The sequence below is a fragment of the Bombus bifarius genome, unplaced genomic scaffold (assembly GCF_011952205.1).
Source record: "Bombus bifarius isolate JDL3187 unplaced genomic scaffold, Bbif_JDL3187 scf7180000009258_frag, whole genome shotgun sequence".
NCBI classification, from domain to species: Eukaryota; Metazoa; Arthropoda; class Insecta; order Hymenoptera; family Apidae; genus Bombus; species Bombus bifarius.
This window is the reverse complement of record NW_022884998.1, coordinates 1-15,957: the sequence shown is the minus strand read 5'-3', so window position 1 is coordinate 15,957 and position 15,957 is coordinate 1. Positions and strand designations below refer to the sequence as shown.

At 39.7% G+C, this 15,957-nt stretch overlaps 1 protein-coding gene and 1 non-coding gene across 2 annotated transcripts; both read left to right on the top strand.

Annotated features, from left to right (window-relative positions):
* Window positions 1–3,391: 3,391 nt before the first annotated feature.
* Window positions 3,392–3,498, top strand: LOC117214904. The gene has a single exon (XR_004488963.1). It is a non-coding gene; the product is annotated as a U6 spliceosomal RNA (small nuclear RNA).
* Window positions 3,499–14,952: 11,454 nt separating this feature from the next.
* Window positions 14,953–15,598, top strand: LOC117214903 (the record flags this gene model as incomplete). The annotated part of the gene is made up of 1 exon (XM_033461273.1): window positions 14,953–15,598. A coding segment is annotated over exon 1 (354 nt), but the record flags the coding sequence as incomplete, so codon positions are not given.
* Between the last annotated feature and the right edge of the window lie 359 nt (window positions 15,599–15,957).

The following is a 15,957-nucleotide window of genomic DNA, read 5'->3' as shown; positions in this document are numbered from 1 at the left end:
TGTATAATAACCACTGTTTTCTGTTTAATTAACATCTGTTTAATCCATTTATCATTAATAAACTAATCATAATAATTTACGATATGGACATTTGATAACTAATAAAACAAGTTTAAGTCGTCATATTATCCTTTCTGGGGACGACTCTGAACAGGTATCCAATGTCAAGAGCGCTATAATTGTCCGAATAACTACCGATATTGGCGCTGAGATTATGCGGGAGATAGAGGAGGTGCAGCTGTCACTCCTTCTAAAGGCCTGAAGGCTACCTATGTTCATAGGCTCAGGTAGCCATCCCATAAAGTACGACCGGTTAGAATATACGCGCTTCTGCGTGAAACGATGCGTATCCTCGAAAATGAGGTTAATCACTTCCAGGCGACGGTGGCGAGTCCAACCTTAGGGCGACTTCAAGAGGTGTGGATCATTCCAAGAGGTCTCGTCATTCCGGCAATGAATTTGGGAAGAGATCGCGGTGCCTCAGAGAAGCTCGGACAATGAGATGTCATTCGCATGTCAACGTCGGCGCTCAGAAAATGTCTTATTAGACACTAGTTATCTTCAAAGACAAAGAAATTCTGACCTGGCCTGGCCAAAATAATGCTCTAAAGAAAACCGGCCACGTTGCTGCTATTATCCTTGCGAAAGGCATAGCTACAAGATATCAACAATATTTTACGACAAAGAGCAAGTTAACTCCATTATATTATAAGATTTCTATCGTAAAACGATGTTATCAAAAACTTTTGCACGTAACTGTATATATATGTCGGGTTATTATTAAGATTTGAATCACGTAATGTTTCTTCATTTGAATTAGCCATTGTTTTACAAAACAGAGAATATATTTACACGAATAAACAAGGTTTTACAAATATTATGAATAATGAATTTTGTAAATGATATGATTGATTAACAAATGATAAATTAAATTATTAAATAGATTAAAGAATAATAAGTTTTATCGAACAATAAAGAAACGAATAATATATCTTACGATTTACTAATTTAACGAATAATGAAAATTAACGATTGATAAATTTACAAATATTGAATTTAATTTACGCTATAAACAATGATCCGGGGTTCAAACGAATCCACGGTCAACGGGAAAACTTTAAACAATTTTTATAACACAAAAAAATACGTTTGCTGAATCACTCGGAAAAATTACTCGATGTATCACTTTCCAAGGCGATCACACGAATGCCTCTCTGATTAAAATCTTTTTCGTAATACGACTGCATTTGTTTGTTATATTCTCGCTGGAAACATCGAGAAGGTTCCAATCGTTGTTGCTAGGCAATATCTGTCAAAAGTTTGTTATATACTCCTTGGAAACATCGAGAAAGATCCAAACGCCGTTGCTAGGCAGTTTCTGTCTGGAGATTGATTCCTCATACAACGTGTGTCCCATTATATCGACATCTCTAAAGTACAATTCTATGTGGTTTCTAGGGAGAACAATACAACCGATCCACACCTTCGTCAGGCAAAACGTTTATCCCGTGACCGTGGCTACGTTCAGCGACCAGTTGTCACCTCGAATCCACTTTCGCTTTTCACAAATGTCAAACAATTACAGATGACAATTACTTAATTACAGTTATGATAAAATCTGGGCTAAAGCATTAAAAGTCTTCCTCAAAATTGCATAGGGAAGGCTCCGGTTTTCATTTCATCTCCGACAAATATAATAGGATTAAGCGAACATTTATTTTCACCAACTTTAATCCTCTCCCGTGCCAGTACTCCTGCGCGTAGCAGGTTAGCCGAAACGTGGAGTTTAATTGTCAATCGCATTAAATAACAGACAACACTATAATTTAATCTGAATTCAAAAATTAACGGCAATACAACCAAAACGAGCCAAACAAAACGTAACACAAGACAACCAAGAAAACGAAACCTCAGCTTAACAACAATTGTAGTTGGATGAGTGTATGATTCTCTAGAGGAGCAGACTTTCGATTAAAATTTATTTCGATTAAAAATTACAAAATATGGAATACTTGTAAGAGTGCTATGTGAAGCTCTTACAGGATGCTCTTACGTATGCAACTTTTACGTGTATACTGTTGAAAGAAGAAAATTAGAAGACACTGTTCTAAGGATTACTGAACCTTACAAGAACATATGGCAACATATTTATCACAATAACTACTATAACAATATCGATATGGATAAAACACTTCTGAAAAACAAATTGTGAGTATGTGAAACAACTAAAAAATATAAAGGTCTAACTCCATCACTCCAAACAATAAAACTTTCAAGATGTTAACATGCATTTTATGGAAACCACCATATTTTGTTAGAAGTATGGAATATGTTACGTCCGGTGACTCTCTACGGTCGAGGTGTCCATCAACTGTGCATATATATGTCGGGTTATCATTAGAATTTAAGGCGCGTAACGATTCTTCGTTTGAATTAGCCATTGTTTTACGAAACAGAGATTATATTTACGCGAATATACAAGATTTTACAAAATATTATGAATAATGAGTTTAATGAATGATAAGATTAACAAACGATAAGTTTAACTAATGATTAGATTAAAGAATAATAAGTTTAACGAATAATAAGGGGAACAAATAATATGTCTTACGAATAATAAATTTCACGAATAATGAGATTAACGATTAATAGATTTTACGAATAATGAATTTAATTAACGCTATTAACAATGTTCCTGGGTTCAAACGAATCCACGGTCAACGGGATAACTCTTTACTATGCGTAGAATAATTTTAAATATAAAAGATACGATTGCTGAGACACTCGGTAAATCGCTCGATGTATCACTTTCCAAGGCGATCACACGAATGAATATCTGATGAAAATCTTTTTCGCTATACGACTGCATTTGTTTGTTATATGCTCGCTGGAGGCATCGAGAAGGTTCCAATCGCCTTTGCTAGGCAGTTTCTGTCTGGAGTTTGATTCCTAATACAACGTGTGTCCCATTATATCGACATCTCCAAAGTACAATTCTATGTGATTTCTAGGGAGAACAATATAACCGATCCACACCTTCGTCAGGCAAAACGTTTATCCCGTGACCGTGGCTACGTTCGGCGACCAGTTGTCACCTCGAACCCACTTTCGCAATCACAAATATCAAACGATTACAAATGACAACAATTGCTTAATTACAGCTATGATAAAATCTAGGCTAAAGCATTAGAAAACTTTCCCAAAAGTTGCAAAGGGAAGGCTCCGGTTTTCCTTTCATCTCCGACATATAATTATACGGGTCGCAATAATCCTAAGGAACGGTCATAAAACGAGGCTTCTGGATTTACCGCTAAAGCCGTTAAGTGGCCTAAAACACCTTCAAATCGAGACATTCCTTATGGTTATTGTTCCATCAGGTAGAAATTGGGGAGTACTTGCTTCGGCATTACATATACTAAAATTGGAACGATACATAGAAGATTAGCATGACCCCTGCGCAAGTATGACACGCAAAATCGTGAAGCGATCCACACTTTCGGGGAACACGAGGCGGGTATGGGTTTTCAGGGCGTAGGACTATGCCCTGGGAAAGTGGCTCGTCGGTGCCTTTGGCACCCGCCAGTTTGCAGATCCGGTGCAGAGAATTTTGCGGAGGATGGATATGGCAGACAAAAAAGGCAGTAACGTTTACGGCGCAGGGAAAAGATACCTCAGTACCGGTGCAGCCGCGGGTTGTAAAGCGAGCCCCGCTGCGTCGCCATCGAGCAATCGTGGCCGTCCGGGGGTGGACCATCAGGCCCCCGGGCGTGTTCATGCGTCTGGTGAAGAGGACGTGCAACCAGAGGAGTCTCGGGGAAGGTCAGAGGGTCCGGATGTAACTATCAGCGGCCCGGGATCTTCGTCGGATGGGCTGCTTTCGCGGTACGGTGGCGGCGGCAGGGTGAGATTCGACGACGAAATGTCATCGTGTCCTTCCTCTACGACCGTTGTGAACGCGCTCGGCAAGCGATCATACCGGAAAATTACCCGGTCATGGTTGGCCTCACGGAGGGCGAGAGCGTCTAACGCTGAACTCCAACGGCGCACGTGGTCACCACCTCCGCCGTCGCCTCAACAATCGCCGATCTCTGCCGTCTCTGCATCCGCGACAGTGCCGTTGGCGACGACGACGTGCGGAAAGAGGATATAAAGACGGAATCGGAGGAAAGAGAAGGAACCGAGAAGGACAGCTAACCGATTCAGGGACATGAACACGCGGACAGCGCATACCTGCGGAGAAGGGTGCGCTTTCTGGAGAGTGAGGTCAGTCGTCTCCAGGAGACGGTGGGACGGCTAACCAAGGAATGTACTAAGAGGGCAGTAACAGAAGGAAGTGTAGCGACAGTCGACAGCAAACTTTCCAACGGTTTCTGTCCCATGGCTCGTTACACAAAGACCCTATCCTTCGGACAAGATGATTGCCAGATGCGTATACATTATTACAGAATATTTTCAGTTAACCTAAGGACCTGCTACAAATCTTAGGATTAATTTAGCTAAGGTCCTCCAGAGGGACAAATGGTCTTTATCTTAACAGCCCCTATACCTACCGCCCACTACAGGAAGATACGGGAAATCTGCTTTTCTCACGTACGACGCTTCCTACTAGCATCTTTCTCTCAAGGATGGTTAGTATCCTTTTCCAACCACCAACTCAAAATTTAGCCAATTAACAACGACGTCCACTTCCCTCACTTTCCGAACCAACGCTTTCCTAAACGAATCCGATGATCTCGTATCCTTAGACACACCCCATCATAGTTTTTCCTATCCAGCATCATCGTGACGGAAAGTCAGTCGCAAGACGCCTGTCCGAATTGATAGTTGATAGTTGGCAGCAATCACTGATCCGAGTTGCTCGACATCTCAGGCAATCATCGTCCGAACTCGTAGCGCATATCGAATCGTATCTACCCGAATCTACCCGAGTTCGAACTTGTAATCGCGAACCGCGAACCGAAATTAATAACCGCGAGTTTTACGTCAAGTATACTCACCGAATATATTTTGTTAATAAATATTTATTGTTAAACATATTCGAGTGTTCCTTCAATACCTATCACGCCCATCGCCTCAGAAGTAACGACGGTGAAGGGCAAGCGGTGGGGGATCACCACTACGAGGGGACGAAACGAGATGCTCCCGGGGCCCCAACGGGAATGATTATGGGCCATAGAATAAGAATACATATAAAAAATTTCCTGCAAAAAGTGATAATTTCGTGGATAGAAGATTGTGGATCAAAGGAAAACGACGAAGAAATATCTAGTACAGCAAACACTTATGAGACATATGACAAGCAGATCATCCAGACTAGATCACCCACAAAGACTATCAAATTTCGGAAAACATAAACTTATAAACATAGTGTCTAGTCGTCGGAGTAAAAAAGCCCCAAAACCCCAATGTAGAATTTGCACAATTAAAAAAGAAAAGAAGTAGAATATGTTTTGTCTGTAAATTTTGCAATGTTCCATTACACAGAAGCGATTGTTTTGAACGATATCACACTTTTAAAAAAATATTAAATTATTATTTGCTTGAAGAAAATCATTGTATGGATTAAATAAATATTAATAAAAAAATAAATATTAATCTAAAAACGATTCTAATAGATCAAATAAATATCAATATAAATATTATAAGTAATTTCGCCAAATTTGAGTTAACATTTCTATAGGTATGAGAAAAAGCGCGTATATTCCCGCGCGATATCCTAGAGTCTAAACAGAGCTAGAGTCTAAACTGGCTTCAACGATGTATCTGCGACCGAGTGAGAGGTAGACAGTACATAGGATTTTCAACCGCTACTGGTCGGTAAAATGATACGATAGTACACAACAAGTGTATAAGGTGAAACCGTGAATGTGCGTGCGTGCGTGCGTGCGTGCGTACGTGGATAACGATAAGGCGAAGCGAATAATATGCATAGTGAATCTTTTCTGTCTTTTGTGAAGAAAGGTTTCATTTTTCATTCTTTTGGTCTCTTCCCTCTCGTTTCTTTTTTCTTTTCTTCTCTCCAGCGTCACATGAAGCGCACAAATGTCCAAATCTTTCCACGGTTCTTTCTTGGTTCGCTATATTTTGCGAATGAAATTGTACTTCAAATCCACTATATCCAAACGTCTTCCCCTATCCTTTCCTATTTCTCTACCTATATGTCGGAGATGAAAGGAAAGCCGAAGCCTTTCCTTGGAAATTTTCGGAACATCCTCTAGTACTTTAGCCTAGATTTTATTATAGGTGACAATTGTTTAAAATTAGTGATAGCGAGATTGGCTTCGAGGTGACAATTGGTCGCCGAACGTAGCCACGGTCACGAGATAAACGTTTTGCCTAACGGAGGTCTGACGAGTGGTTGTATGGGTTTTCCGAGAAGTGTGATTGTGGCGGCATGCGGCCTCGAGAGCGGGTCTAGCCACATGTGAGGTTACCTCGGAGGTGCCGATACAATGGGACATACATTGGCTAGTCCACGCGAAGAGTTGTCACGCGCCCAAAATTCCGATCTTAACCCGACATATATTTTAAATAACCCAGAGCGGTCGGAGCCTATATCGAATCGATAAAGTTTGGACCCACGTAAAAATAAGTATAAAGCTCAGGAGTTTGTCGTTTGGGTATTCAATTGTGTGTTCATTATCGTTACTACTCGCACTCCGCACTCGTACTACAAATCGACAAATTTTTACAATTTGTTAATTTATCAACCACGGTTGATCATTTTACAATCCACAGGAAAATGATAACATGCTCAATATTCTAGTTCGTGTTTGAAGATACATAAAAAATATATATTTATGCACTTCCTATACTACATATCTCATTGAGCATGCGAAAACTCGCTAGTAGAACGCTAGTAGTAGGTTATGAAAATACATCTAATTCATAAATATATTGTGAAAATTATGTAAAGAAATATAAATAGAAGATAAATTTGAGATAACAAAATGATAGCACGCGCCATACAAAATATATTTTAGAAAAAATAAATGATTTCTTATACTTTTTTACTTATATTTATTTACCTATATTTTTACTTCCCTTGTAAAATATCTATTATATTTCGATGTACTCAGTTTTTTAATATTTTCATGTTAAATTATATTATTCTTTCAGAGTTATATAATTTTGCTCTTTCACTATTTGAAACTATTTCCTTCCACGAAACGATTTCCTTCGACGAAAACTATGCCATGCTTTGAAATACAACTTTTCAAAACATTTAATGTAAAAATAGGCAGGTCATGATCCATACTGATATATACATATTTTCTCATTTGGAGTTAACATCGCAAAAAGTTCCTTCTTGCTTAAATTTCATTTACGATAAGTATCTTCTGTTTGTTCTTCAGTCATAATCACGGAAATAAATGGTCGAAGAGGTAGTGTGCATCGAAATATAAATATAATATGCTCAAATATACTAGCACTGCTAAAATATTCAACAAGGGCGGTGGTATAGGCAATCGTCATCGAGAACAGATGACTAGCAATCGTGTTATCGTAAGTAGCTTGTTCTTTCTTGTTCTTTATTTTGTGATTCAGCTTTCATTCCTTACATTTGTGGCGGATCGGTATCAACAGGACGCCGACAGGTCGAGGCATCAACGCGGCGCAACACCTCCCGGGCGATCCGCGGGTACCAACCGCCAACACTAGAGGGCTACGACGACAACGAGTCTGTCTGTCTAACTCGCTAGCGGGTTGAATATACGAGCGATTGATAGAAATACCGCACCTAGCGAGACTCCCTCTACGTCTAAGGCAGGGACTACCGGGCATAGCCTTACTGACGAGTCCACCGGTAGTCCCGGGACGAAACGCACTCTCTCACTCTCCTTCCATCAGCCTCATTGGTGACCACCGACAACGAATACGCACCTTTGGAGAAGGAGTCAGGAAAGGAGCCAACCACCGACGACAAGCCAGGAAGTGAATGGTAGCCATTGCAATAGTTCATGGGCATCACCTCCAGCAGCACGTCAGAGGCGACAACCACCTTGTCCCCACGACGATCAGCCTTCCATCATCGACGACGAGCCATTCCCTCTAACTTGTATCGCGCTATATAGCTTTGGGGTCACGCTATAGCGCTAGGGGGAGGCTGTGTGGCGGATCGGTATCAACAGGACGCCGACAGGTCGAGGCATCAACGCGGCGCAACACCTCCCGGGCGATCCGCGGGTACCAACCGCCAACACTAGAGGGCTACGACGACAACGAGTCTGTCTGTCTAACTCGCTAGCGGGTTGAATATACGAGCGATTGATAGAAATACCGCACCTAGCGAGACTCCCTCTACGTCTAAGGCAGGGACTACCGGGCATAGCCTTACTGACGAGTCCACCGGTAGTCCCGGGACGAAACGCACTCTCTCACTCTCCTTCCATCAGCCTCACATTCATCAACTCTTTGTATTCTCCTTATTTCCCCTTCCCTTTTCACCCTTTTCCACTTGCGGCTCATTTCTTCACCCGGAACAGAGTATGTAGCTGATTTTCATCGAACAAACCTGTTCGAACGTCTCACACCACTTTACGGATACTTGCATATAACTATAATACGCATCTTCATTCGTCTCTTATTCATTGAATGGATTTGAGAGACAGCGATTCTGGCGTGCTTTCCTCTAAGCATTATCGTGTTAGGAATGTTCCTACTAGAGTATATATGTTTCGTAACGGTGATAAATAGACCGAGTTCGATGGACTTTCAAATGGACGGAGCAAATTTCTGATGCCCAGATTTACTACTATAAAAATAAATCAATGCATCATTTGATTAAGCAGTTTCAGAAAACAGTCTGAATTTAATTTGGTAGGACCGTCATTTTAAAGATATCTTCAGGATACGCGGGACAGCGTACTCTATATATTTAGTATAGTTTAAAATGATATCTTATAGGATTCTCAAATCCGAGTCGAAATTGAATTCATGAGCAGTTGCAGTTTTCATACAGGCATGTATGTATGTTTTCACTTAAAGCCTTTTTGACAGCATTTCACAGATGAGGCATCAAAGTTTTCTCTGCACGTTGTCTATTGACAGTCTTGAGCGCAGTGAGATCATATTGGAAGCTCTCGAAAAATTAGTGAATAAAATTATTGCTAAACAGATCGAGAGAAAAGGAGCGTTAGATGCTCCTCTTATTAAATTATCAGAGAATTAAAAGTTGTTTCCTTTTCATTTTTACTATTTATATCATTTCTAAAATAATACTAACATTGACAATAAAATTCGATTGTGTTAGACATCTTCGCTTTAGTGATAAATAGTTGTTACGCGATACATTTGTTCAGTTGAGATGTACTGTTGAATACAAATACAATATACAAATTGTATTATAATTTATAGCGTAACTATGGATAGATTTCAATGGTAAGAAGATTATTTTAAACTCGTACAAGCATATGCCTCTGCTCAAAGTGATGAATCTTTATGCTCTTGTTCAGCAACTGGCCTAATAACATTTATGTGACAAAAAAAAAAAAAACATATACATCTAGAAAAATTGTATAATACACAACTCACTTCTCGATAAATGTGCGAACATGTGTAAGATGTTCGAATTTCGAATATTTTTCAGATATTCATCCACTTATGTGAAGAACCATTTTTCGCATGAGTCATCTGATTATTTTATTTTTTCTCCGAATGTCCGTACGTTATGTGTGTATTCTGTACATCCTCTGTGAACGCTTTCAGTCCTTCCGGCTTCAGTCCTTCGTCGTTTCCACGATTAGGCCGGTGTCGCTTATTTTTTTTTCAACTGCTGTGACTTGTATTCCCCCTTTACGGGGGATTACTAGCGTGAATAGCGCGTCGCGCGCTTCTCCGCTGGTTCTTATTTCACCATCCTCAACTTCCGACCGGATTATAATCACATTTCTCGGTGGTTTTACCGCCATTTGTCCGCTTTATTGCTGGCCATCTTCACTTTTTCCGCGTACGAGAGCTGTTTTGGCTCGGCCTTCGTTGTTTTCTTAACGGCCGTTTTAAGCCGCTTGCTGGCTTCCAGCGACTTACTCACAGCGCTTAATATCGCAGTTTCCTTATTCTTAGCTTTTAGCTTGTTCTAGCCTTCCGGCTAGATGACAGTTGTGAAGCAGGAGATTCTCCACAAATCCTCTCATATCCTTAAAGTAACGCATTATCGTTGCGGTTTGCCCTTGTTAACTTTGTTGCTCGGGTCGTGGCAGAATGGTAGGACCCTCTTTTCCATATCGCTAGCTCGTTCCCTTATGTCGGGTATTGGCCGCGATTCTTCTTTAGTATCCTCCTTCTCTTCATCAGACCGCTTCTTGATTTCTGGACTGTTTTGCTTTATCGGTGTAGCGCTTATATTAATATCTTTAGGGGTTGACCACTCTGCTCCTTTTTCAGGCTTTTGCGTTTTCAAGGGTTGCAAAACCATGCTTGCATTCGTGGCGGGTGGCGGGTGGCGGGTGGCGTCTGCCCACGTGAAGACATCTGGATTACATTCGTGGCGTACTGTTTGTACACACGGACAGTGTACGAAGCGACGCGAACACAACCTATCTGCATGCCGTCATCTTGGGTCAACGCATGCTGTCAGGAGATCTTTAAAATGTGTCCAAGGATGTTGGCCGATGTAATTGTTAACAATGACTTGGCTTACTTAGAACCAGGCAGGCAACCGCCAGAGGCAAGCGAGGTGAAGAGGCTCTACAAGCATTTCTGGGGTAGAACTGCACCTCCAAATCCTATAATCCTAGGAAGTAGAGCCTCGGAGTTGTCATTATGTGAATACTTTCCTGTTTCACATGATCTAATAAACCAACACTTCTTTCAACTTTTTTTAAGAAACTGTTTTGAATCGTGCAACATTTTCGATCGATTGCGATATCTCTGGTAATTGCATAGTTTTATTTGTCAATTTTACACAAGTAAATATTTCGTTTTTTCGTTCAGATAAACTGCAACGTGATATTATTTTATATCACTGTTGCTTGATCATATTGCACAATTTTTATGCCAAGAGAAATATGCTAAAATTCTACATGTAATTTCTTGAGAGATAGTTGTACATTCAAATCATACAAATATATTCGTCTATAAAGTGATGAAAATTTCCATAATTAGGAGGTTGGCGTATGCTGCGTTTTATATTGCGCAGGAATAATTAACTCCATTTCTTCCAATGACGTTATTACAGAAATTCATACTAACCACATGATCATCTGATTTAAGTGCACGAACGAAAGAATCCATCCGTTATTATTTTTTTCCTTCCATATATCTATAAGTGTCATTTCTCCACTACCCAACATGTTCATATTCTAAACGTATCATGCGCATCTTCCTTCCGTTTCCGTCCCAAAGTTCGCAACGCAAGTATATCATTTCTAATCTTTCCACTTTTCTTCTCCTTTTCTTTTATCTGAATAATGGTTTAGTACTGCATGATTCTTAGGAACATCTAACGCATTCGAGTCAAATTATTTTCCATCACTAAATACATCCTTTCTTCGATACTTCCTACACTGCATACGTACTTTCGTAATTTCTATAGCTTTTCTCTACGGCGAGAGGCGAGAAATATCCAGCGTTTCAATGTTGGATGTTTCAAATGTTTACATCGTTGCAAAAGCGTCGATCGTTTAATAAAAGATCGTTTAATAAGACCTACTATTTTGGCATATCCTTTGGCATTCGTTGATACCGGCGATTGCTCTCTGCTCACCCTTGTGTTATATTTCACAGACCTTTCTAAGGATTATGTTACCATGTTTCAATATCCATTAATGAATTTTGTAATTTTTTAGACGTTACAGTTATTTGTAATGTATATATAGTCTTACTTTGATTGACTAACTGATTTACTTGCATAATTCAATGAGAAGTAAAACAATAAAATATTGCGTATAAGCTATCATTTTGCTTTCAAAACACCTTAATAGTAATCAATAAAAAATATAACAAGATTCTATTTAGATTTCCTTCTATAACTTTCATATCTTTTCTGCATGTATATAATTTATAAAATATAACATTTAAAAAATATAAACTGGTAAAACATATAATATTCTCATGGGAGAATGTTCTCATTTCTCCTTGTACCGTACATCAATTAATGTCAAATTATACTACAATCAATAAAAATATAGCAGCAGAAATGGAAAATGTAAATAACCCATGGGAGAAAGCAGGGTATCTCTTGTGAAGACACCACAACTCCCATGATCTATTGTCGCAATCATAATTAACTAGAAGTGGTTAGAATGAAATAATTACGTAACTGTAACGCTGACCGTATGTTATGCCAACAATGGGAGCCGAGGCAGTAAAACTCGATAGCGACACATATACCCGTACGGCAACACGTGCTTGCGTGGCGATTACGAAAAACCGACGGCCAGTAGATGAAAGAAGGCCACATGCAGTCGAATGAAATCAAATATTAAAAACAGGGCCTAGGCTAATTAAGATTCTCTTAAGATGTTCACTACCAGCATCACACTATTATGATGCGTCGATTTTCATTCAGAGGTAAGAATCATAGATATGAGAAGACAGTCTCACGTACGACTTCAGGAAACCCAAACTGCAACATCCCGATTCCCACGGAAGTGAAGCCCCAGTGGACCACCACTCCGTGGGGGATGGCATTATAAATAAGCGTAGCAACATAGCGCAGCGCTCATTATTATTTTAATCATTCTTTGTGCTCATTATAATTTACGTACCATATTGTGCTCATTATTTTTGTATTCATTCTTAGTGATCATTGTTATTACGGTTCATTATTATTTTGTTCACTCTTTGTGTTCATTGTTACTACGTTCGTTATTGCGCTCATCATTGCGTTTAAAAATTTTGTATAGTATTTTGCGTTTCGGGGTCTTTAGTTTTTCGGCCAAGAAAAGAGAGCCGCGACTAAGTAAAAAGAAAATTTTATCTTTGAAGTCCTCATTTCATCGCTTAGACAGAAACGGCCATTGTAATTGCGGTATTAATCCAGTTAGTAAATTGTTCAGTCTGTATCGAAATGGATAAATAAAGTAAAAGTTGATAGTAAACTATATTCGAGTTCAAGTAATAAACCCAACAAAAACATCGACGACCACCGGAGCAGCTGAGGTAATGGCGCCAGACAGCACCTACTCCTCAAGGTAAGAAAATTAATTTTGAAAATTTCCTTCTTCTCTGATAATTTCGTTGCCCTCGAGAATCGAATTAGAACTTCCTATCATCGATCTCGTTTTATTTTCGTGAACGGTTTTGAAGATAGAATCATTGTTTAAACTTTAAACAAAGGGGTTGTCCGCTGTGTCGGCTTGTGCGAACGGTGTTTTCAGCTACTCAAACACCCACTGATCTTCGCATTCCTCCTCCCACTGTTGTCAAAATATTGCCCGTCTTTGGGCAAGGCTTGCGAAACCACACGAACCCCACACAGAGAGGATCGTTGGAATCATCCTCGATTATTAAACTCGAAGGGCAAGAAAATTGTGGCAATAGAAACCATCGTAGTAAATGAACTGAGCTTTGGTTCTAACGACAAACTACTATAGCGAAATTAAAAGAGAAGAAGAAGGCAAACGTAGGAATAAATTTATATCAAACAACGAAAATTCACATTCTTATCCAATCCATCAACGCGAAAATTCTTGTTCTACCTCCTCTAACTAATACACACACACACACACACACACACACACACACACACACACACACACACACACACACACACACACACACACACACACACACACACATATATATATATATGTATATGTATATATCAACTATACTAACATCGATACTAAGTGCACACAAAATTCTCTAAAGCATATCACGACAAAATGGACAATTACATAAACTCGCTTGCCAAAAATAGTAATCCTTACTTGGGCTTTCGGTTCGGTTCGGGCCGAGGGTAACACACGGACGGAGATCTCTGGGGAAAAAGTGAAGTGTGAAGGGAAAAAGGAACAGGAAGCATAAAGAGGCATGAAGAAGGGAAAATAAAGAGTGAGCATACAAGGAGAAGGCAAAAGAAAAGCGAAAAAGGAGACAAGAACGAGAGAAAGCTACAAATAAGAAAAACTAGAAAAGAAGAGGTTAGGAGGCTAGAAGCGCGGCAAAACAAAGTAAGGTAGGGAAACGGCAGATGGCGACAAACAGGGGAAGACCAAGGAGTACTTACCAGTACCAGCAGTCTTCAAAAATACACTGGACAAATACAGTTCGACAGAAAAAGAGACACCAGCCAGAGAGAAAGTAATGGAGGCAGTGGTGGAAAAAATAGAGAAAATGGAAAGAGGATTGGAGGCAATGATCGAGGAAATAAAATATATATATATTGGAAAAGCAAGTGGAGGAGCTGAAGAGAGAAATGAAAGAGGAAAGGGAAAGAAGGGAAAGAAGGGAAAGAGAGACAGACAGAGAGAAAGGAGAGTGGGAATGGGAAAAGAAAGAATTATTGGGTAGAATCAGAAGAATTGGAGAGGATCAGGACAGGACAGAGAGAGAGAGAGGAAAGAAGAAGAAACATAGTAATCAAGGGAGTGGACTGGAACGAAGGAAGCAATGAAGAGACAGTAAAGGAGTTCATAAACGAAAAAATGAGGATAGGGGCAGAAGTAGAAAAAGCACATATGATAAAGGTGGAGTGGGGGGGGCAAGAACACAATAATAGTGGCAACGATGAAATCAATGGAGGAAAAAATAAGGATAATGAAGGAGAAAAGCAAATGGGAAAAGGGTGTATACATGGACGATGATCTGACAAAAAAAAGAAAGGGATGGGAAGCAACACATAAGAAGGGTAGCCAGAGAAAGAATGGAACAAGGCGAATATGTAAGGACAGGATACAAGAAACTAACAATAGAAAACAAATGGTACAGGTGGAACGAAAACGAAGAGAGGCTGGAGGAAGAAAGAAAGAGAGGAGAAGGAAAATGAAAAAAGAGGAACAGGAGGGGGGACTACAATGGGGATGAAAACGTGCTTCTGAAATGTAGCAGGGCTAATAAGTAAGGACAAAAGAGAAAAGTTAAAATATAGACTACCCAAAGAATTCGACTGGAAATGCAGGGCAGCAATGACAGTAAGGAAAAAAGCAAGAGCAAAGGGAAGAATAACAACGGGTATAAATAAAAACCTAAGAGAAATAGGATATAAAGGAATTAGTGATAATATAGTTGGAAGAAAAATAATATACAATTACAAGACGTATAGGATAATGATGGTTTATAATCAAGATACATAAGGGACATGGAAAAAATAGAGGAAAGAGTAGACGGAAGAGAAGAGGAAGTGGTGATCATCGGCGGAGACTGGAACGCAAGAACGGGAGAAGAGGGAGGGTCGATAAACGAGGACGTAGGGAAAGACAAAAACAGACGATCAAAAGACAAGACAATAAACGTGGAAGGAAGAACACTGCTAAAGATAATCAATGGCAGCGATAAAGAAGGAGAGGAGCGGACCTATATTGGCGAGAGAGGAACCTCAGTAATAGACTATGTGATTGGCAATCAGGAGGCGACAGAAGAAATAATTTACATGAAAATAGGAAAAAGAACAGAGTCAGGCCACATGCCGTTAGAAATAGAAATAGGGGGGGGGGCGCGGAATTACAAAAAAATGAGGAAAAGGAAGAAGAAGAGAAGGAGAAGAGGGAATGGACAAACAAAAGTGTGGAAAAATACTTGGACGAATGTAAAGACTGGACCTGCAACGGAAGAACAGTAGCGGAAATGTGGACAGAAATCAACCAGAAGATAAACGAAGCAATGCAAAAGAAGAAAGTAAAGATAAGGAATAGAAAGAGAGGAAAAGAGAGTAAAAGAGAGATGAGAAGGAAGGTGACAAAGTTTATGAAAGGAAAATACAGTAGAGAAGCTCTTATGGAGGAAAAAGGCATTCAAATAGAGATGCAAACAAAGAAAGGAAAGATACGAAGAAGAAGAAATGGTGAAAATCAA